The sequence below is a fragment of the Microcaecilia unicolor genome, chromosome 11 (genome assembly GCF_901765095.1).
Source record: "Microcaecilia unicolor chromosome 11, aMicUni1.1, whole genome shotgun sequence".
Taxonomy (NCBI): domain Eukaryota; kingdom Metazoa; phylum Chordata; class Amphibia; order Gymnophiona; family Siphonopidae; genus Microcaecilia; species Microcaecilia unicolor.
The window spans coordinates 199,156,287-199,177,297 of record NC_044041.1 but is presented as its reverse complement, the minus strand read 5'-3'; the positions used below and the strand labels follow the sequence as shown (position 1 = coordinate 199,177,297).

The window sequence follows — 21,011 nt, the reverse complement described above, 5'->3', positions numbered from 1 at the left end:
AGTTCCACCTTATATTCTGCATGCAACTCTTTCAGAAAAGGGGTAGTGCAGCTACGTCCGTAGGAGGGGTAAACAGGTCAGCACTGCAGGAAGGCCAGGGGAATAAGTGAGACGCATCTATTCATCCCCCTGCAAGATTTGAGGGTGGCATTTAGATTTTCCAAAACTGTGCGGTTTTCAAAGTAGAAATACAAGTTTTCTTTTTCACTAAAGCATTGTCCCTGCAGGCTCTGTCCTCACCTGCACAAGCCTCGAACATTTATGAATCTTTTTATCAAAGTATAAAAAGGAACAATATTCTGTACAACTGTTGTTTGTCAATCACAAATAGAAAACGATAACTACTACTACTACTTATCACTTCTATAGTGCTACAAGGCATACACAGCGCTGTACACCATACATAAAAAAAGACAGTCCCTGCTCAAAGAGCTCACAATCTAAACATGGAATGTTGCTAGTGGAATAGCAACATTCCATGTAGAATCTCAAATAGTAACAACAGAATCTCCAATAGTAGCAACATTCCATGTAGAATCTCCAATAGTAGCAACATTCCATGTAGAATCTCAAGTAATAGAGACATTCCAGAATCTCAAATAGTAAAAACATCCCATGTCCCAACTGCACTAACCACTAGGCTACTCCTCCACTAGCAACATTCCATGTAGAAGCCTGCCTTTGCAGATCAGCAATGCAGCCGCGTAGGCTTCTGTTTCTGTGAGTCTGACGTCCTGCACGTATGTGCAGGACGTCAGACTCACAGAAACAGACGCTGCGCGGCCGCATTGCTGATCTGCAAGGGCAGGCTCTACATTACTACTACTTATCACTTCTATAGCGCTACAAGGCATACGCAGCGCTGTACACCATACACAAAAAAGACAGTCCCTGCTCAAAGAGCTTACAATCTAGGTAAGACAGGTAAACAGACAGAACGATTAAGGGTAAGGGAATAAAGAGGTGAGGATAAAAGGACAGGGCAAGTGAGCAGTGGTTAGGAGTCAAAAGCAGTGGTAAAGAGGTGGGCTTTAAGTTTGGACTTGAAAACGGCCAAAGAGGGGGCTAGACGTACAGGCTTGGGACGTTTATTCCAGGCGTGAGGTGCAGCAAGATAAAAGGAACGGAGTCTGGAATTAGCAGTAGAGGAGAAGGGGACAGATGATAGAGATTTATCAACAGAACGGAGTACCCGAGGGGGGGGGGGGGCGTAGGGAGAGATGAGAGTGGAGAGGTACTGGGGAGCGGCAGAGTGAATGCACTTATAGGTCAATAAGAGAAGTTTGAATTGAATGCTGAAACAACAAGCAACTGAAATAACCGGCCCGTTCCAACCCCACCAATATCAGACTTCTAACTACTCCAAGGAACCCTAATCCACTTTGTTAAAATGTCCAGGAGGACAAAATACAACCCATTCTGTATGCCCTATTGGGGGGAGAAATATGCCCTACGAAGCACAGTTATGATTTTTTTAATCTGTGGATGAATAAGAAGTCATCAACAATCACAGGATTCAATCTAACTCTCCTGTCTTCCACAGTTCTTCCCGCAATAGAAAATGGCCTTTGAGAGTACGAGAATCCTCTGTGCAAGATTTGCCAGTTTTAGCCCCCCCCCCACCAAAAAAAAAATCAAATCATCACCTGCATCACTCAAACATAAATAACTGTCCAATTCACTAACACAAGCCTTCAAATGAGGCATCCTATATAATAATTCTCACCTCCAACGTTCTAAAACCTGGCTGCCTGTGTCCGTAACTTTCTGGGTCTCCGAAGCCTCAGCTGACGTCACGACGCATTACGCCGATGCGTAATGCGTCGTGACGTCAGCTGAGGCTTCGGAGACCCAGAAAGTTACGGACACAGGCGGCCAGGTACGCAATGGCGGCTGCAGAGGTTTGGCGGCGGGAAGGCAGGCTCGAGAGGGTTGCGACGGGGGGGGGGGGTCCAATTCAGAGGCAAGAAGGCAGGGAGGTGGGCTCTGGAACTCGGAGCGGGACGGGGGGGGAAGCGATGGAGGGGTCTGGAACTGGGGCGGGGGTGGGGGGGAACCTTGCTAGCGCCCGTTTCCTTCCTGCCTGAAACGGGCTTTTTCTACTAGTTGTTCCATAAACGTCACTTAACATTCCATTTTCATTCTTTTGGAGGGGGCTGTTCCTCAGATGTTTTGCTCTCTGGGAATGTGTATTGTGAGGGATCCTGAGTTGTGGACTTTGATGGGCTCGAGCCTTCCATTTCAATCTAGTTTCGGTAGGACCTTCTCAAAGGTTCGGTTGCCTTGTGTTTTTACATCGTTTGGGAAGATAATTGAATTGTCTTTCAGATCTGGTTGTAGAAAAGAATCAACACCATGCAGTGGCTGATCAGGAAAAAAAAAAGTGTCCGTTAAGTGTTGGAAATGTTCCTTGATGCCAGCAACAATGGATGAATCAACAGTGAGAGATGATTGAGCACCTGAGCACGTGATGGAAGGATGTTGCAGATGACAGACAGGAGTCTGATCAGCAGAGAAGACTCTTGCTGACACATCAGAGGCAGACGAGACACGACTGATGTCATTTAAATCCAAAAGCAGCTTCTACAGTTTTTTTTTTTTAGTCATTGAATTCAGTTGCCAGTTACATGTGTTAAGTTTTTACACATTCACACCAGCATCTTATTCTATATAGACTAGTAAAAAAGGCCCATTTCTGACACAACTGAAATGGGCGAGAGCAAGGATTTCCTCGGAGTGTGTATGTTTGAGAGAGTGTGTGTGAGACTGACTGTGTGTGAGAGAGAGTGAATGTGCGAGTGTGTGTGTGTGAGAGAGAGAGAGAGTCTGGGTGCGAGTGTGTCTGTGAGAGAGAGAGTGTGTGTGTGTCAGAATGAGAGTCTGTGTAAGTGCGTATGTGAGACAGTGTGTGAGAGAGAGTGTGTTTCACACAAATAGTGTGTGTGAGACATAGACTATCTGTGAGACTGAGTGTATGAGACCAAGAGAGTGTGTGAGTGACTGTGTGACACATAGAGAGTGAATGTGATACAGTGTGAGAAAGAGTGTGTGAGAGTGAGAGAGAGAAAGACATTGACTGTGAGAGAGAGTGTGACAGAGATACCTCCCCCCCCTCTCTGGTGTCAGCCCCCCTCCCTCTCTCTGGTGTCAGCCCCCCCCCCCCCCCCTCCTCTCTCTGGTGTCTGAGCGTTACTGTGCAGGACGGTGAGCTCTGGCTGTGCTTCAAGGAACTGACCAATCCTATTTAATAGAATGCACCTCCAACATTCTGAAGCCCAGAAACCTCGTGTGGTTGGTCACTTCTGCTTGTGACGAACCCGGAAGTACGTGATGTCAATTCAGGAGATGGATACAGAGAGCAGGAATGCCTCAGCCATGCAGTCAGCTTCACAATGTTGGAGGTGCGTTTTATTATATAGGATGCTGTTCCATCTAGTTACAAGAGCCTGTTTAAGGCCAGTCTCGCGCTTTTAGAGAATAACAAGGGGACAAAGTGTGTTCCCGTATCATTCTCTAAATGAAGGTACTGTATCGTACTCTCTAAATGCCCTGGCAGTATGGGGTGGAGGAGGGAATCAAAGACCAATGCACAGAGTTCAATTACGCACATTTCATTTGAAATATGTATTATTTTAGATTAAAATCAATTCGAGCCAGTGTGAACACATCAGGCTGAATGAAAATGTGATGGTTTACATAAGAATACGATATGAGAGGTTACGGATTCTAGCACCTACGTATTGGTTTCCATGGCAACATAATGGAGTTTGGGTGAATCTGCATTAGTTTCGGTGCCTGGGTAACTATGGAATAGAATTATATTTATTAGAATAACTCAATGGGTGTGAATCGGGCAATAAACGTGAACATTTTTGCAGTAGAAAGAAATAAAACATTTTATCATAATGTCGTATTTTATTAAGGCCGAGGCAAACATTCATGGACTTTGCACTTTTCGGCTGCATGCTAATGAAATCATTTTTGGGATCCTAAGGGTTCAGGATTAAAGAGTCACCCAAGGAGCCCAGTCTTCCGAGTGGCCGAGCACTCAAGAATCAGAACAGTTGCACTGTTCAAACAATTATTTTGCTTTTACAATGTGTTAATATCTTATGACTCTTTTTAAAATCTTCAGAATTTATAAGCATATTAATGACCTTTAGGTGGCAGCTATCATATTCATCTGTACCCTACTTATTTTGGCCAACTCGGGCTAAAATAGTGACATTCACAAATGATGGCAAATATGGACTAGTTGGTGCATTCAGTCTGTCCAGTCCCAATTCCTTCTCTCCTATTGACGTTGGGTAGGTAAGTATATAATTTCTATGCCTAAGCCCTCTACGTCAGCACATCGGCCCTGTTCCTACCACTGCCTTCTACTATCTCAAGCATAGCTAAAGTGTCTGTCCAGTCCCAATTCCTTCTCTCCTATTGACGTTGGGTAGGTAAGTATATAATTTCTATGCCTAAGCCCTCTCCGTCAGCACATCGGCCCTGTTCCTACCACTGCCTTCTACTATCTCAAGCATAGCTAAAGTTCTGTCTCAGTGCAGCTCTACGACCCCCCTCTGCTACTAGGACAGACATGTCGAGCATATGGCCAGCGGAGAAGTTCTGTGCGGCCTGAGTCATAGTATCCAATGAGCATTCTAAATTTAACATCTGGTTAATCACAAAATGTAAATTTGGCTCCAAAGTAATAGAAACTGGGAGAATAGGAAAGACAAATATTTAGTTCGGCCCATTCATAAATGTGCAGCTGCTGTAGCAGCCCATCATTAGTCATGCGTTTGACGTGTCTGCAGAAGAACTTTTTAGGCCTTGTCGTCTTTCTGCTTGGTTCCAATAATAATTTATTTATTTAGTTGTTACATTTGTATCCCACATTTTCCCACCTTTTTGCAGGCTCAATGTGGCTTACATAGTACCGTAAACGGCGTTAGCCGATTCCGGTGTGAACAAGGTGATATTGAGGTACATGTATGGTAAAGACCATTGGGGGGGGAACTTAGAGAGGGAGAGGAAGGATTAAGATATGTCCAGTTATGGTCTTTGACTGGCAAGGGATACCAGCGACATAACGTAACCAGATTTTCAGGATATCCCTCTTCTGTGCCATACTGCCGAGTTTCCTACAAATTTTTGGTACTTCTAAAGATATCCAACTTCCTCATGATCCTTCATTGTTGGTTTCAATTGTAGTCACACCACGCAGCTTACCTCATGCAACAGCTGTGAATGTTACCCCAGCCTTCACTGAAGACTAGTTCAGATGTTATCACTGCTATTAAAGAGTTTTAACCACCTTCACGTACAGATTAACCAGTGCTGTCAGGGTTCTAATGGCTGATGCACCTGTATCCTCCACTCCCTGCCCATTGGTTGGGAGAGAAAGCAACCCTAGTGCTTAGAGCAGTGGGTTCAAAACACAATCCTCAGGATACATCAAGCCAGTCAAGTTTTCAGGATCTTGACAATGAATATGCACGAGAGAAATTTCCATACACTGACTTGTTGTATGCAAATCTATCCCATGCATATTCATTTGTGGATATCTTGAAAAGCTGACCGAGTTAGTGTGGCCTGAGGATTGGGTTGAGAACCCCTGGGTGAAAAGCCATAGGCTGAGAACCAGTGATGATGCAGACCAGGAAAGGGCGAGGGGTGAGACTCGTTGACGCTATACAGTCAGATTTGAAAATCCTCTCACTTTTAGAGCCACGAAGAGCAACTAATTTTTCCTCTTGCCCCAAAGCAACTTACCATCATGCTGAAGACAGCCTCCATCTTGTCATCCTGCAGCTGGCGGAAGCCTGCTATTTTGCAGAGCAGGTTGCTGTTCACCAGAACTTTGTGAGCTGCCAGTCTTTTATGGACGTAGCCCATCTCCGTCAGATGCTTCATGCCCGATGCGATGCCGTACAACATTCCAAGCAGCTGGGTCACTGTGAACTGGCCCTCGTGTTTCTGCAAGGACAAGAAGCTAACGATTTAGAGAGCGAGTCTCCCCTTCACAAGACAGTCAAAATGTTGTAATCCTTAGCTCATTCCAAATTCATCTTAACAGATCTGCATTATCATTTTTTTTTACCGGGCAACAGAACATATCAACAATACCAATTCAGCACTGAACAATTACCAATTCTTACCCCAATATCATTAGTTCTCAGTACAACAGCTCTCATCACCAACCTATACATACCACTCTATTATGATTACATACCTCACCTGCTTCTTCATGTCCCTAACCCTCCAAACCTAATATCAGCCTTATTATCATCTCCCCCCCCCTTACTTCCAAAGAGGGAAAAGAGCCTGAACATTCCCCATAAACCATTTAATAGGAGCCTTGAGTTCCCATAACAGAAATAACATGACCCTTCATAACAAGTCAAGCTCACCTACTTGCTCTCTTGCATATCAAACAAAAATTTAAAACAGCAGCACCTATTGGTCTCTTCTCTTGTAGAAATAAAACTCCACCAAACTTCAGACACTTGTTGTGCCCCTGTGCAAGTCTTTGAACCGAGAGCATTGGTACAGTAATCCCAGCCTAATGGCAGGTCTAGTTCTAGGATTTGCACAGGGAAGAAAAGAGAGAAAGTTGAGGTCAGCTATAGAAAAAAAAAAAACTAAAGCCATTAGGCTTTACTTCCCCATGGGAAACTGTGAATCTTACAATTTCTCATCTTGCTGTTGATACCTCATGTTTACCGGCAAGGATCCAGCAAGACGAGAAATTATAATTATAAGATTCACAATTTCCCTTGAAGAAACCTATGATGGTGAAATGCATCCCCGTTGGGATCAGGTTGAAGATGGATCACATTTAAGTTGTGCTTTTTATTGCTGTGTAACTGATCAGATATACAGGTTTACTAGCCGTTAAGCCCGTAAAAACGGGCGAGTTTTGCAGCCCTCCTCTCTCCCCTGGCCTCACCCCATCCCCCCCATATCCAGCAACCCTCCTCTTTCCCTTGGCCTCCTCCCTCCCCCCATGTCCAGCAACCCTCCTCTCTGCCCTGCTCTCACCCCAAGTCCAGCAACCATGGCCTCTCCCCCCTGCCCTCCTCCCATGTCCAGCTACCCTCATCGCCGCCGCTCCCTCCCCCCCTCCGGGCCAGGCCCCCTGCACTGACCTGACAGCGCCTCTCACCTCCATGTGAAAGCGCTACAGGCAGCAGCAGAGCGATCTGCTGCTGCCTGTAGCGCTTCCACACGGAGGTGAGAGGCGCTGTCAGGTCAGTGCAGGGGGCCCGATACGGAGGGGGGCGGGAGTGGCGGCAGGGATGGGGGGGAGGGGGGAGGTTGTTTCACGCGATGTTCCTTTCCAGGCGGCAGCCGACAATTCGACGTCGTTTCCCTCTCTGTTCCGCCCTCTGACGTCATGACGTCTTGACGCGAAGGCGGGACAGAGAGGGAAGTCTGTACTGCGCATTTGCAAGTGAGTACGGTCACTTGCCGTTTATATGTTTGATTGCATGTTTGCCGCGAGAACTGTGAAGAAATTAAAAAGAGTTATTGGGAGGTTTTTGCCGATGATTGATCTGACTCAGAAGGAAGCTGTGGTTCTCATGGTAAGAGTTTACTTGGTTAAACAGTGCCCAGTTTCCACAGCGTTAACCTGTGACTGCCGAGTCTTTTTCTCCTCCCTTTTAGAAAAATTAAAAATGAAGGAAGTTCAAAAGGTTCATCGTCTTTGGTGGTTGTATTTTCTTTTAAAGACAGAAGACACCATAAGGGTCCCCCCCCCCCCCCACAGCTCTACGAAAGCTGCCACTATGTGGTCACAAGATCAAGCACAACAGGTGCAGAAATGAGACTGGCCTTAGAACGTCAGAAAGGCCCAGGGCTGGCTGGTTGACCAATGTAGGATTTGATAAAGAAGAGAGGATGGAGATGGGGAGGGGGGGGGGGGGGCACACATGCACTGGGGGGAAATGAACAGAGGTTGGAACATGGTATCTTTAGGGCTCCCTGCAGGAATGAACCATCAGTTCCCATAATATTACTTCCTGTGAATTGGATATTCCATTACTAATGGACTGATTAGATTCTTATAACAATTTTGACTTTTCCTTGTTTTGATTCCATTCCTATAATTTATGTAAGAGTCTTTGATTTTTTTTTTTGTTACATTTGTACCCTGCACTTTCCCACTCATGGCAGGCTCAATGCGGCAGGCAATGGAGGGTTAAGTGACTTGCCCAGAGTCACAAGGAGCTGCCTGTGCCGGGAATCGAACTCAGTTCCTCAGTACCAAAGTCCACCACCCTAACCACTAGGCCACTCCTCCACTATTCTGTAACAAGTTGATTGGCTGCTGTGTAGTATTGAAAATGGATAAAAATAAAGTAAAAAAAAAACAGTTCCCATAATACCTAGATGTTTTGTGAAATGAAAATCTCTTACCCTGAGGAACGAGTCCAGCGCCCCGTTTCCCATATATTCTGTCACGGTCATCATTGTATTACCTGTACAGAAACAGAAGATTTGACACATAAGAACATAAGCAAATACTGGGAAAAGACCAATGTTCCATCAAGCCCAGCATCCTGTCTCCGACAGCGGCCAATCCAGGCTTCAAGAACCTGGCACCCCCCCCCCCCCCCCCCAAAAAAAAAAAATTAATAATGTTCAATGGACTTTTCCTTCAGGAATCTGTCCAAACCCCCCTTAAACTCCATAAGGCCAGGTGCTGTCACTACATTCTCCAGCAACGAGTTCCAGAGTCCAACTACACGCTGAGTAAAGAAAACTTTCTCCTATTTGTATTAATCTATCATATTCTAGCTTCATCTTGTGTCCTTTGGTTCTATTATTGTTAAACAAACGCTTCACATCTGTCCGCTCTACTCCGCTCATTATCTTGTAGACTTCTATCATATCACCCCTCAGCCGCCTTTTCTCCAAGCTGAAGAGCCCTAACCTTCTCAGCCTTTCCTCATAGGGAAGTCATTCCATCCCTTTTATCATTTTCATCGCCCTTCTCTGCACCTTCTCTAATTCCTTTATATCTTTTTTGAGACAAGCAGCATTTGGTTTTACTCTGTCCTGAGCATTTGTATGTTCATCTATTAGTGCGACTTTGAGGTACATCAATCGATGTCTCTCTGCTACTATGACCAAAAGAACGCTCACTAGAGTGTGCTAGAGAGCTATGGTGTACAGGGCAGTCTACACCTACCCCCAGTTCTAGAGCAGGTCCAAAGTTTTACACAGGTCAATGTTACAGATTCACACGTACTATGTGGTTATTAGTATTATATAATTTTAGTGCACAATTTGTAGAGCACACAACCGTAAGGGTATTCACATGGGCGGAGCATAGGCCTCTTCTACCATTACACACACATTATAGAATAATAGATATGGCATAAGCAGGTGCACCTAAATGCTTGCGTGTAAGTCCTGAGTTAGTATTTTATAAATCAAAAATCTGGGCGCTCGGTTCCTGTTACAGAATTCGTGTTCAGCGCCTAACATTTTGATATCTAGCTTTTGGTGCAAATTTATAGAATTTCCTCCACTTTACTCGTCTCATTTTTCCACTGGTACTCGCTTCTGCTGCTGAACTGCTCTCCTGAGCCACTACGAGTGCCCCCCCCCCCCAGATCAAGGGACATGTGCAATTTTGCAATCATGAAAATAGCTAAAGCAGCTAGTTCGTCTTTATAGCTACCTAATTATCACAGTTAGAGCTGCCAATTTAAATGGAAGCATGAACAATGGCACACTTCATATCAGACTGCAAAAGGTGATGGTAGGAAACTGAAGCTGGGCAGGCTGGAACAGGCTATGCAGCACTGCCATGGCTGCACCGAATGAGGTGCCGAGCCACTCAGAACGGAGAACAATGTACAGAGAGAACCAACTGATCACTTACTCAGTGCAAGCTTGAGTTAAGTTGGCTTCTCTCCAGTACTAACAGGGCTGAGTGTCCAGAGAGCAAAGGCTATCCATACCATAAGCAAGTGGTTCCCAAACCTGGTCCCGGAGGCACCCCAGCCAGTCAGGTTTTCAGGATACCCACAATGAATATTCATGAGGCAGATTTGCATACACTGCCTCCACTGCATGCATGTCTACCTCATGAATATTCATTGTGGATATACTGACTGGCTGGGGTGCCTCCAGGGCAGGTTCGGCATAAGCTGATCTTGTACTGCTGCTGCACCTGTGGCCAATGGGCAACGCCAACAGGAGGGAACAGTCGATCACTGCTTTACACGAGGACGTTCCTGGACCCCATGTCCTTTTCATGCAGAAAGCACTGATGAGTGATCACAGCTGTCAACGCTTTACTCGCTTGGAGGAGTGGCCTAGTGGTTAGAGCGTTGGTCTTGCAATCCAGAGGTGGCCGGTTCAAATCCCACTGCTGCTCCTCGTGATCTTGGGCAAGTCACGTAACCCTCCATTGCCTCAGGTACAAACTTAGATTGTGAGCCCTCCTGGGACAGAGAAATATCTAGAGTACATGAATCTAAGTCACCTTGAGCTACTACTGAAAAAGGTGTGAGCAAAATCTAAATAAATAAATGATCATGGATGCAGTCTAAATTGGCATCAATCCAAGCTAGCAACAATCTTTAGCAAATATGTCACACAAACAGCCAGAAGTCTACTCAAAAAGAACTAAGCATTAGGATAGTTTGTCTCTTCCATCTGGTCTGGTTTTTTCCACCTCTGCATAGGTGCTTTAATTGTCCTAATTACACTATCAACTCCAGCACTTCAGGAACAGATGAGTCTAGATAGTCACCCTACAGCGGCTTCTCCTTCTACATTCTCATTTGCAGGACTCTTGTTCTTGCAGAAAGCAGCTAATCCTACCCCCTTTCTTCAGCTGAAATGAAATGCAGGCGCCCAGATGAGGTCAAAGGTAACGAGCACTCAAAGGCTCATTCGCGATAATGACAAACTCCAAGACAGTAATTAAGAAAACAAGAACCATTCTGCATGATAATTTGTTTCCACAGCGCTTGAATTGCCATGTAAATGAGACGGTACTGTTGCTACAGAAATCCGATCAGGGTTATCTGACACTGAACATGGTTCTGCAAATTGTTCCATTTTAAGAGCAGTATCCTACTTGCAAAGTGTGTCTGTGTTTGTGTGTGGGGGGGGGGGGGGGGGGGGAGTCGGTGATGCACAGCATCCTACCATGGACGTTCACTGGCCAAGTCCCTAGCCAAAACACAGGACAAAATGCTTCCCAACAAATGCAGCAAGGCCAGTATACATCTCTGAACTCCTTGCTAATTTTATAGCAAACCCCAGAAAAGTCCAAAGGGGGAGAAACAGATGAGGCGGAAGGCACGGCCAAGTGGTTAGAGAGTACAGGGTTCCAACCCAGTTACCTCAGGCTTACTTTGTCCACTCTCCGATTCAACCAAGCCTCTTAACCTTTCCTGTGTGCAAACCTACATGCTTGGCCTTCACATCACCTGTAACCATGGAAAGTACCTGCCACGTGGCCGTGTCTCCAAGTGGAATTATGCATGCATGTTCTCATGTGTGGCTCTAGTATCACAGAATTCTCTCCCGAATTCTGGAAGGGGAATACCTTGGCTTTAGGTGGCCTCTGAAGACCCTACTTCTTCAGAAGACGTAACTAAATTCTCTCAACTAGGGTGCAACTTTTCTACTGTTCACAGAGACAGATTGTCATGGTGCGGGTTCTCAGGAGGGTACTGCCATTTTGGCTGAAACAGCTTGACAGATTCCATGAAAAGCTATTTAAAGGGAAAGAAGATGGGATTTGATTATACCACCTTTCTGTAGTTACAATCAAAGCGGTTTTACTTATTTTGTACCTGGGGCAATGGAGAATTAAGTGACTTACCCAGAATCACAAAGAGCTGCAGTGGGAATCAAACCTGGTTCCCTCTGGTTCTCAGGCCACTGTACTACCATTAGGCTACTCCTCCATTAGACACTTAAGACATAAGCATCGCCACACTGGGACAGACCAAAGGTCCATCTAACTCAGCACCCTGTCTCTGACAGTGACCAATCCAGGTCACAATCACCCGACAAGATCCACGGAGCAAAGCGTTTTGTACTGCTTGTCCCAGGAATAGTGGATTTTTCCCTACGTTCCTTTAATAACATTCTATGGCCTTTTCCTTCAGGAAGCCCGTCCAAACCTCCCTTAAACTCTGCTAAGCTAACCGCCTTAACCACATTCTCCTGCAACGAATTCCAGAGTCGATTTGTATTTTCTGTGTTGTACAACTGTTACTTTTATTGTTTGTGCAAATGCCATGACCCTACAGGCGAGGCGATTAATCAATCAGACATAAACGAATCAATCCATCAGGACCACCACCCTTCAACTAGAGGTGTAACTCAAGATAAACTAAAAGAACGGGTCCAGCAGAGGGTTATCAACACAGCACTGTAATAATGCAGATATTTTGGGGTTGACATTGAAAAGGGTTTATCCAGTTGGCAGAATCTGCGAACTGGATAAGTCCAAGCAAGAACACTATTTGGTGGTACCATCCGGTCAGTGTCGCCGAATATTTCCTTTGACCACCACAGCACATCTGGATAGTATGGGGATGGTCTGGGGATAGAGCAGGAACTTGCCCAGAGAGCTTTGATTTTCAGCACCACGGACAACGATCTGGGTTATTACTCAGGACTTTATTTTTTCTTACCCTAAAAGTGAGGGTTGAAAAAACTGCTGACCTCTACAGGTCACTAGTATCTCTTCTTCTGTTGATGAGAGTCTGGAAGTGTGCCTTACCAGCAATATTCCTGTCAGAGCCTAAGAAGCTCTGTGTCGCAGCGTAACAAACTGTGAACCGTGTGCAATGAAGCAGATACCACGTGGCCTGCTTATTAAAGTAGATGTCCTGACGAGCACCTCTGTGGCTGACATCTGTTGACATTCTGCCCTTGGTCAACACAGAACACATATGTAATCCCCAGAACCCCCTAAGGAGTCCATCAGGACTATTTCTCCCCTACTAAAGGTGCTGATAACAGTGTGACTAGGGTCAAAGCCCGCTGCCTCTCTCTGCCTTCTGGTACCTACCCCCTGTGATTACTCCTTCCAGGCGGATGATGTTGGGGTGATCGAACTGACCCATGATGCTTGCCTCTGCCAGGAAGGTGCGTTTCTGCTTGTCTGAGCATCCAGCTCGGAGGGTCTTTATCGCCACTGGCAGCTCCCTCTTGCTGGGCAGCTTTAGACAACCTTTGCAAACCTCACCAAATTCCCCTGTGAAAGAGACAGAATGCAGCACGGTTAGCGGGAGAAAGGTCTTGGCCCAGGCACACCGGCAATGCTGCCTACTTGACAAGAGGCAGATGATCGGCACAAGGAGAAATTCCACAAAAGCAAAACGCTGCAGATTTTCTGGCAGCTGCGTTTAGCACTTTGGATGTTGTAACTACCTTTGTTTTCACTCTGTGCAGCTGCATTAATCCATTAGCTCTCACCAGCCAGCAGAGCTGTGACTAACAGCCTGCAGGAGCAGCCCCGAGAAATAGCTGGCGTTGGTTTCCCTTTCTGTACCCGCCACCATTACTGCAAATGAGCTTCTCTTTAGGAAAAAGGCACGTTAGCCCCCACTGCAGCAGCTGGTTATATAATATATTCAGAAATTTCATATACAATATTCATTTTAACAGCCTCAATTAGCTGCCTTGTATTTCCCTAATTAGCCCACAACTCAAGTAATGCTGAGGTAAGAAAGTTCTTTTTTTTGCTGAATCAACTTTCTCTCGGCATGAAGGGAGAGAGAGAGAGATGGGGTCCCAACAGGAACCGGCCAACTGGACAATTTATTTTCCGGGTGATATTCAGCCCACGGCGGTCAGCACTTTTAAAGCCGCTGACAGCTGCAGGCTGAATGAGACCCGGATACTGAAGCCTGAGCCGCGTCTGGGCAATGGCATTGAATTCCAGGTCCTTGGCTAACCCAAATGGTACGTGGGTGCTGGCTAATATTTGGAACGGCTACCCGCCTACTTAACTATGCATACTCATTTGGATATCCTGAAAACCCAAGGGGCTGCTTGTCACAGCTGTTTTCCACTGCCGACCAATCTTCATTATTTATCATTCAGACTTTCAAGTAGCAGCTGTCAGCCCTAGAAATACAACTGGATTCCTCACTGACTGCGATAGGACTGCCTTATGAACGTATTTATGGAAAATAGGCACCAATACTATCACTGGAACCCATGCATCTTCTGGGTCCATCCTGACTCCATCCAAAGACTACCCTGCCACTAACTGGACAGTGCTGTGGGGGTCAAAGGGGGAATTTAATAGCCCTGCCCTGGATAAGTGCTGCTGACTATCCCCCTCTTGGCCCACTGAGTAGGGTTTCAGCTGGCAACAGGCCTCTCCTGCCCCCTTAAACCCCTCTGAATATTCTACCTCTGCCATTCTCAGAACCTTTCAGCTCATGGGTGAGCCAACTCACACCATCCTTACTCAGTCCTCCCAAACTCAGAAGAGGGTGGTGGATACATGGAACGCCCTCCTGTAGGAGGTGGTGGAGATGAAAATGGTAACGGAAATCAAACACGAGTGGGATAAACACAAAGGACTCCTGTTTAGAAGGAATGGATCCACAGATTCTTAGTGGAGATTGGGTGGCAACGCCGGTAATTGGGAAGCAAAACCAGTGCTGGGCAGACTTCTACAGTCTTTGCCCTGATCATGACTGAATAGATATGGATGGGCTGGAGTGTAAATTTTAAGGGGCTTCGATGTTAGCTTCAGAACTTTTAATACAAGAAGAGTGCTGGGCAGACTTCACCGGTTTGTGCCCTGAGAATAGCAAGGACAAATCAAACTTGGGTATAAAGTTATCACATGCCATGTGAAATGAGTTTATCTTGTTGGGCAGACTTGATGGACCATAAGGTCTTTATCTGCTGTCATTTACAATGTTACTCTTTGGGGTTCTACATGGAATGTTGCTACCAATTGGGATTCCAGAATCTTGTAACTCTTTAGGATTCCAGAATCTTCAGACCAGTGCTGGGCAGACTTCTACGGTCTGTGCCCTGATTGTGACTTGATAAGGATGGGCTGGAGTGTAAATGTTAAGGGGCTTCAACGTTCGCTTCAGAACTTAGTACAAGAACAGTGCTGGGCAGACTTCTACTGTCTGTGCCCTGAGAATGACAAGGACAAATCAAACTCGGGTATAAAGTATCACATGCCATGTAAAATGAGTTTATCTTGTTGGGCAGACTGGATGGACCGTTCAGGTCTTTATTTGCCATCACAGACTATGTTAGAAGCAAGTTGCATGGTCTGAAAGCTCTTAAACAGTGGGGCATCTTTATGATCAACATTGTAACACCAGTGCAATACAAATGACCATGCACAAGGGTGTAACCGGCCCAATTTTCAGAAGCACCAGCCACTGCATTTTATCTGTCTATTCAGCGGTGCTATGTGTGTAAACAGCCCTGTTAAATATACTTCTGGAGTGACTGGTGCTTGCTATTTCATTGTCCTGACTAAAACAGATGTTATCTGATGAGTGGCTGAGTTTTGCCGCTCTCCAGTTAAGTTTTAGGTCAGTCCCCGGGCCCATCCCTAACCCCATCTCCCCACATACATATTCTAAAGAACAAAACAAGGTTGAGCCAGCCACGGAAGCTAATTCCTAGCTTGGATATTAATAAAGTGTGCCTCTGGATGGGCCATTCTAATCCATTAACTTTCCAATATTTGTAATACATATGACAAATCATTACAATTATTATACATACCTTCTCTCTCCTTGGAAAATGAATAATTTCAATGAGGCATGTGTTAATTAAATCAATATCTGAAGTAGGTTCTCCCCACAAATTCATTCTATTTTTCTATCAAGAGAAAATCTATGTATTAAAAAAAACACCACCGTGATACCAGGGTCAGTAAAATGACCTTTAAATGCACCCACTCTTCTTCTGCTATCTTCCGAGGTGTTTTACGATAGTCAACTGTGGAAGGTTTTAACAATCCCAGCCTTGAAAATAACTTTGTGCAGGCTTCGGATTGACTGATTCTTCCGCGTTCCACACGTCAGAACAGGGATTCTCGACACAGTCCTCGGAACACTCCTAGCCAGTCAGGTTTTCAGCATACCTACAATGAGTATGCATGAAATAGATTTGCATAGAATGACGGTAGTAACAAGCAAATTTATCTCATGCATATTCATTGTGGATATCCTGAAAACCTGACTGGCTAATTGTGTCCTGTGGACCGGGTTGAAACCCCCCCCCCCCCCCCCGCTTTAGAATCACGACTGGCAACTTTAGGGGGGGGGGGGGGAGTTTTCACTTTTCCCTTCTTTAAGCATAAAGATGATAGAGTACCATGTTATCACACCAAAAATAACATGTCAAAGATATCTATAGAAATGGGACTTGATATACCGCTTTTCTGAGGCTTTTGCAACTACATTCAAAGCGGTTTACATATATTCAGGTACTTATTTTGTACCAGGGGCAATGGAGGGTTAAGTGACTTGCCCAGAGTCACAAGGAGCTGCAGTGGGAATCAAACCCAGTTCCCTAGAATCAGAGTCCGCTGCACTAACCACTAGGCTGCTCCTCTACCCCTAGAAGGAAGATGACCTTACATTTTCATTCAACGCTTCCCAGTTTTAGATAGGCGCATTCTCTGTCCACAGGCTTTGCTGATTTACTTTTGAACACAAAATGCACCAAAACACTGTTCCATGTATCAGATGGGTGCAAAAACTCTTGATCGCGAGTATGAATCTGTGATTTTCTTTAAAAGGGGTTTGCTGCCCAATTCGCGAAACACTGGAAAAATCTATCAGATTAACCAAATGCTGGGAAAAAAATCTAAAGATGATCCAAGGAAATCACACTTGGGATTTATTCACGCCTACCCTTAGGGATTTCCTATGCCCTTCACTCTCTGGCTGGAGATGGCCACTGTTATCATCAGCATTACCAATCATGTGGCATTAGCAGGTTTCTCCAGTTGGTTTTGGTTTCCTGCCCCTCTGCATCTCGCTGGGGTCATCTGTGCATTTAGAAACTGGCTGTCCGTTTTTCTTACAAGATCCAGTCTTTGGTTTGAGTCGCTTTTACTTTCCTGTTGACTCAGTTCAGTCAATAATGGAAAAATATAATAACACTTTGTTCACGTTTACGTGCCATTTGGTAACAGGGCAATCTGCAAATATGGAATTTTAAAAAGCGTCTTTCAGTATTCAACATGGAGGCAGAATATACCGGGGTGGTGGTGGTCCTTTCACTGTGTTGCTTGGAGGGTGAAGAATTATCCCATATGCTCTCTTTTCTTATCTTTAGTTCTGACATATCTCATAGTTTTGTTTGAAGCAGTGCTACAGTTCAGAGGGGTTGTTCCTTTTCAACACAATCCCTGCCTGACCAGGAGAGCAGATGTGGATACCTTGGGCAGGTAGAAACAAACCATCTCCCACTGCCTGCAGTTTGGTTGAGTGGAGTAGGGTCTTCAGAGATCTGTGTTGTTTTTATTATTAGAACGATGGCAATTAGTCTGCTACACCTCCTCTGATTTAGGTCTTATCTGGCCGCATTCCTCAAGGACAACTACGCTTTGGGTCCCATATTCAATGACATTTATCCGCATAACAGCGGTTGTTATCCAGGTAAATTGTTTACCCCCCGGCTGTCCCTCAGTGTTCAGTGACTTTGTACAGATAATGCCACTGGATATCTTCACCAAATACCTCTCAGTAGCGTTAATGTACAGGAGCTGAGCCTTTTTCAAATGAAGGGAAACTCTGTAATGAGGGGGTATACGATGAAGTTAAGAGGAAATAGGCTTATGGGGGAATCTAAGAAAGTATTAATTTACGGAAAGGGTGATAGATGCATGGTGGAGACAAGGACTGTGTCAGAATTTAAGAAAGCATGGGACAAGCATGTGGGATACCTTAGGAAAAGGAAGAGTTAGTGGTTACTGAGGATGGGCAGATTGGATGGGTCATTTGGCTCTTATCAGCCATCATGTTTCTATGTTTCTAACTGCCTGAGCTCTAATCTGGATAGGGCAGGGGTGATGTGTGGGAGGAGTAGGAACGCATCCCGTTACTGGTGCTATTCAGACTACCACCCAAATAACGATCCAGATAAAGTTAGGACAGAAACTTTACTCAAGAGAGTTATCCGACTATCATTGTTACGGGTTGGATTCGGTAAAGGGCATTCAAAACGGTGTATTCTAGAACAGGCATTCCAGGATTGGTGCCCTTCATAGAAGGGTGCGTCGTGCCGGGATCCGCGCTTAACTTTGGGCGCGAGGATTTACACCAACGAAAACCAGGTATCAATACTGGCATAAAAGTTGGCCACAGATCTTCACTATTCTACAACACTGAGCACATTTTAAGCTAATGTCCCACCCCCTTTTGCAGAACCTACAGAAACACTTAGGCGCTATTCTTGAAATAGGCATGTAAGGCATCTGTTAGAATGCTTTACTGTGCCAAAAACGTGTGTTTTCATAATGTGTAGTGTACATTAACTTCTACTGTTTATTACTTCTTTAAGCCACATAGAGCTGAATAATTGCATTCGAATAATGCGGGATACAAGTATCAAATAAATTAAATAAATAAATGCATAGAATTTCCCTGCATCTGTATAGCAGAGGTACTCCCCCCCCACCCCCACCCCCGGAGTTGCCGCCATCCCTCCACCCGGCCCGGGCCCTCTCTTCGTTATTCAACTTACAGCAGCGGCAAAACAGCAGCAAGCAGCAGCTCCCGTTGGCCTTCCTTCACTGCCTGTGCCTCGCCCTCGTGTGACGTCACGTCGGCGAGGGCGGGGCACAGGCAGGGAAGGAAGGCCGACGGGAGCTGAAGCTGAGCTGGTTGCTGCTGTTTCGGCGCTGCTGTAAGTTGAATAACGAAGAGAGGGCACGGGCCGGGTGAAGGGGGGGTGGTGGCGACTCCGGGGGTGGGGGGGCGGTAGCGGCTACCTTGGGGGGGGGAGCGGTAGCGACGTCAGCGGTTCCCTCCCTCCCTTCAGCGCAGTTTCCCTCTCTGTCCCGCCCCCCTTCCCCCGTCATCACGTCTTGACACGGGGGCGGGACAGAGAGGGAAGTCTCTACTGCGCATTTGCAGGTGAGTCGGTCACTTGCCATTTATAGGTTTGATTATTACATTTATATCCCACATTTTCCCACTGATCGCAGGCTCAAAGTGGCTTACAAAGTCTGTAGTGCAAGCTACAGTCCAAGAAAAACAATTATTCAAATTGAGAATAAGATACAAAATAACAATTAAACATCAAAAAGGCAAGTGATAATAAACAGGTAATTATTGTCCTTGGATCTGAATTTATAGTAATAGTTAATTCAAGTTAGGTTAAACCTGGGGAATATGCCTTCTCAAACAATACGGATTTCAATAATTTTCGGAGATTTAGGTAGTTCTGGGTAGATTTTACTTGTTTGGGTAGAGCATTCCATAATTGGGTGCCTATATACGTAAAGCTGGTGACGTAAGTTGATTTGTACTTGTATTTAAATGCCAGAACTGGCACTTAAACCTGTGGAGTTTAAATGTTACGCATTTGCTCTAAGGAAGTGTGAAAACTGGAAAATGAAGGACAGCTGGACAGGCCACTGGTTCAACTTTATTCTTCAAACGTCTATGGAGACTCGACAGGGCAACCATGCTTCGGCACACAAGATGCTTTGCCTCAGGACTTTATTGCCCAGTTAAAGAGTGCTTGGCATTGTTTTACTCCCCTTGATCGCACCCACAGGACCACCTCATCTTGTGTGCCAAAACACGGTTGCCGTGTCGAGTCTCCATTACATGTTCAAAGAATAAAGTGGGTTGGTTGAACCCGTGGCTTGTCCAGCTGCCCTTCATTTCCCAGTTCTCGCACTTCCTGTTGGTCCTCCGTGGGATTTTTTCTTGTTCAGTTACTGTTGGGTTCATACCCATTTGCTCTAACCCTTCTCACAGGCTTTGAACACCCCCTGGTACTCTCTGCCTCTATTCCTATCTTGCTTGATCGCAGCAGGACAGTTTATGTAATACCTGTTCCAAGGATTCTCTCAATTTTGATGCTGGAGATGTCGAGCTCCTTGGCAAATAGATGTACAGCCTGCATGGGATCTTCACAGGTGTCTGGATCAATGTAGGTCCGTCTGGTTGGTATCTTAACTACGAAAGAGAGAGAGAAAGAACGCACATGAACATGTGAAGATGGCCTTGAGACTGCTCTGAGTTATGGGACTAAAGAAAATGAGTAAGGAAGACAAGTCACACCCAACTCTCCTTCACATTGTTGAAAGCAACGACATGGAACAAAGTCTTGCACAGGACGTTTATGTGGGAAATGCAACTTCCATGTTGGGACAGGTATTTTACAAAAGGCTCACTAAACATGTATTTACATGTGTTGGCCATTTACATATGTAAATGCTGCTCTTTACATATGTAAAAGCTTTGCACGCATCCTAAAATGACCTCTGTATTCTCAGAGCAGGAAAGGATCCTTTCTACAATGTGTAAACAGAAGCAGGAAATGGTGGTGGGGGTGGTGGGTGGGGGATGTGGTCCTTAATTTGCACTCTTTCCTTGCTGCTGCTTTTCAAAGCAGGCACAACTGGCAGCCCATGCCGACAGGTTTCCCTTTTACATAGACATTCACACATGTCACGATTGTTCAGTGTCTTTAGATCTCGCTCTACTGAAGACAAATGAAAGCACATCAGTCAAGCCAGTGAAGAACAGAGCTCTTCAACTTCACAGATCACCCAACTTCAGAAGGGGAACAGAGAACCCTGGGTCCTCCTACATGCTATTTACCAAAAGCCAGGGGAGGGAACGTGAAGCCATCATCTGTCTCCTCTCACTGAATCCTTGGGAGAAATCATATCCCTTCCAGCAAGGCAGATAACCATACCACCTCCTCTTGCTTCTCCTTTTGTTCAAGCACCGTTTCTGCAGTGCTGGTGTTTTTAACTGTATTACACTGTAATCAAGGAGAGAATTACTGGT

General features: G+C 45.4%; 1 protein-coding gene across 1 annotated transcript in view; it reads right to left on the bottom strand.

Annotated features, from left to right (window-relative positions):
• The window catches only part of LOC115481021 (ephrin type-A receptor 7-like), a 222,736-nt gene that overhangs the window by 12,577 nt on the left and 189,148 nt on the right, over positions 1-21,011 (bottom strand). Inside the window, exons 10-13 of the mRNA XM_030220005.1 lie at positions 20,046-20,171; positions 13,049-13,234; positions 8,416-8,477; positions 5,767-5,970 (exon numbers count right to left, since the gene is read on the bottom strand). Coding sequence (XP_030075865.1) covers positions 5,767-5,970; positions 8,416-8,477; positions 13,049-13,234; positions 20,046-20,171 — 578 coding nt within the window. The remainder of the gene's footprint in view (positions 1-5,766; positions 5,971-8,415; positions 8,478-13,048; positions 13,235-20,045; positions 20,172-21,011) is intronic.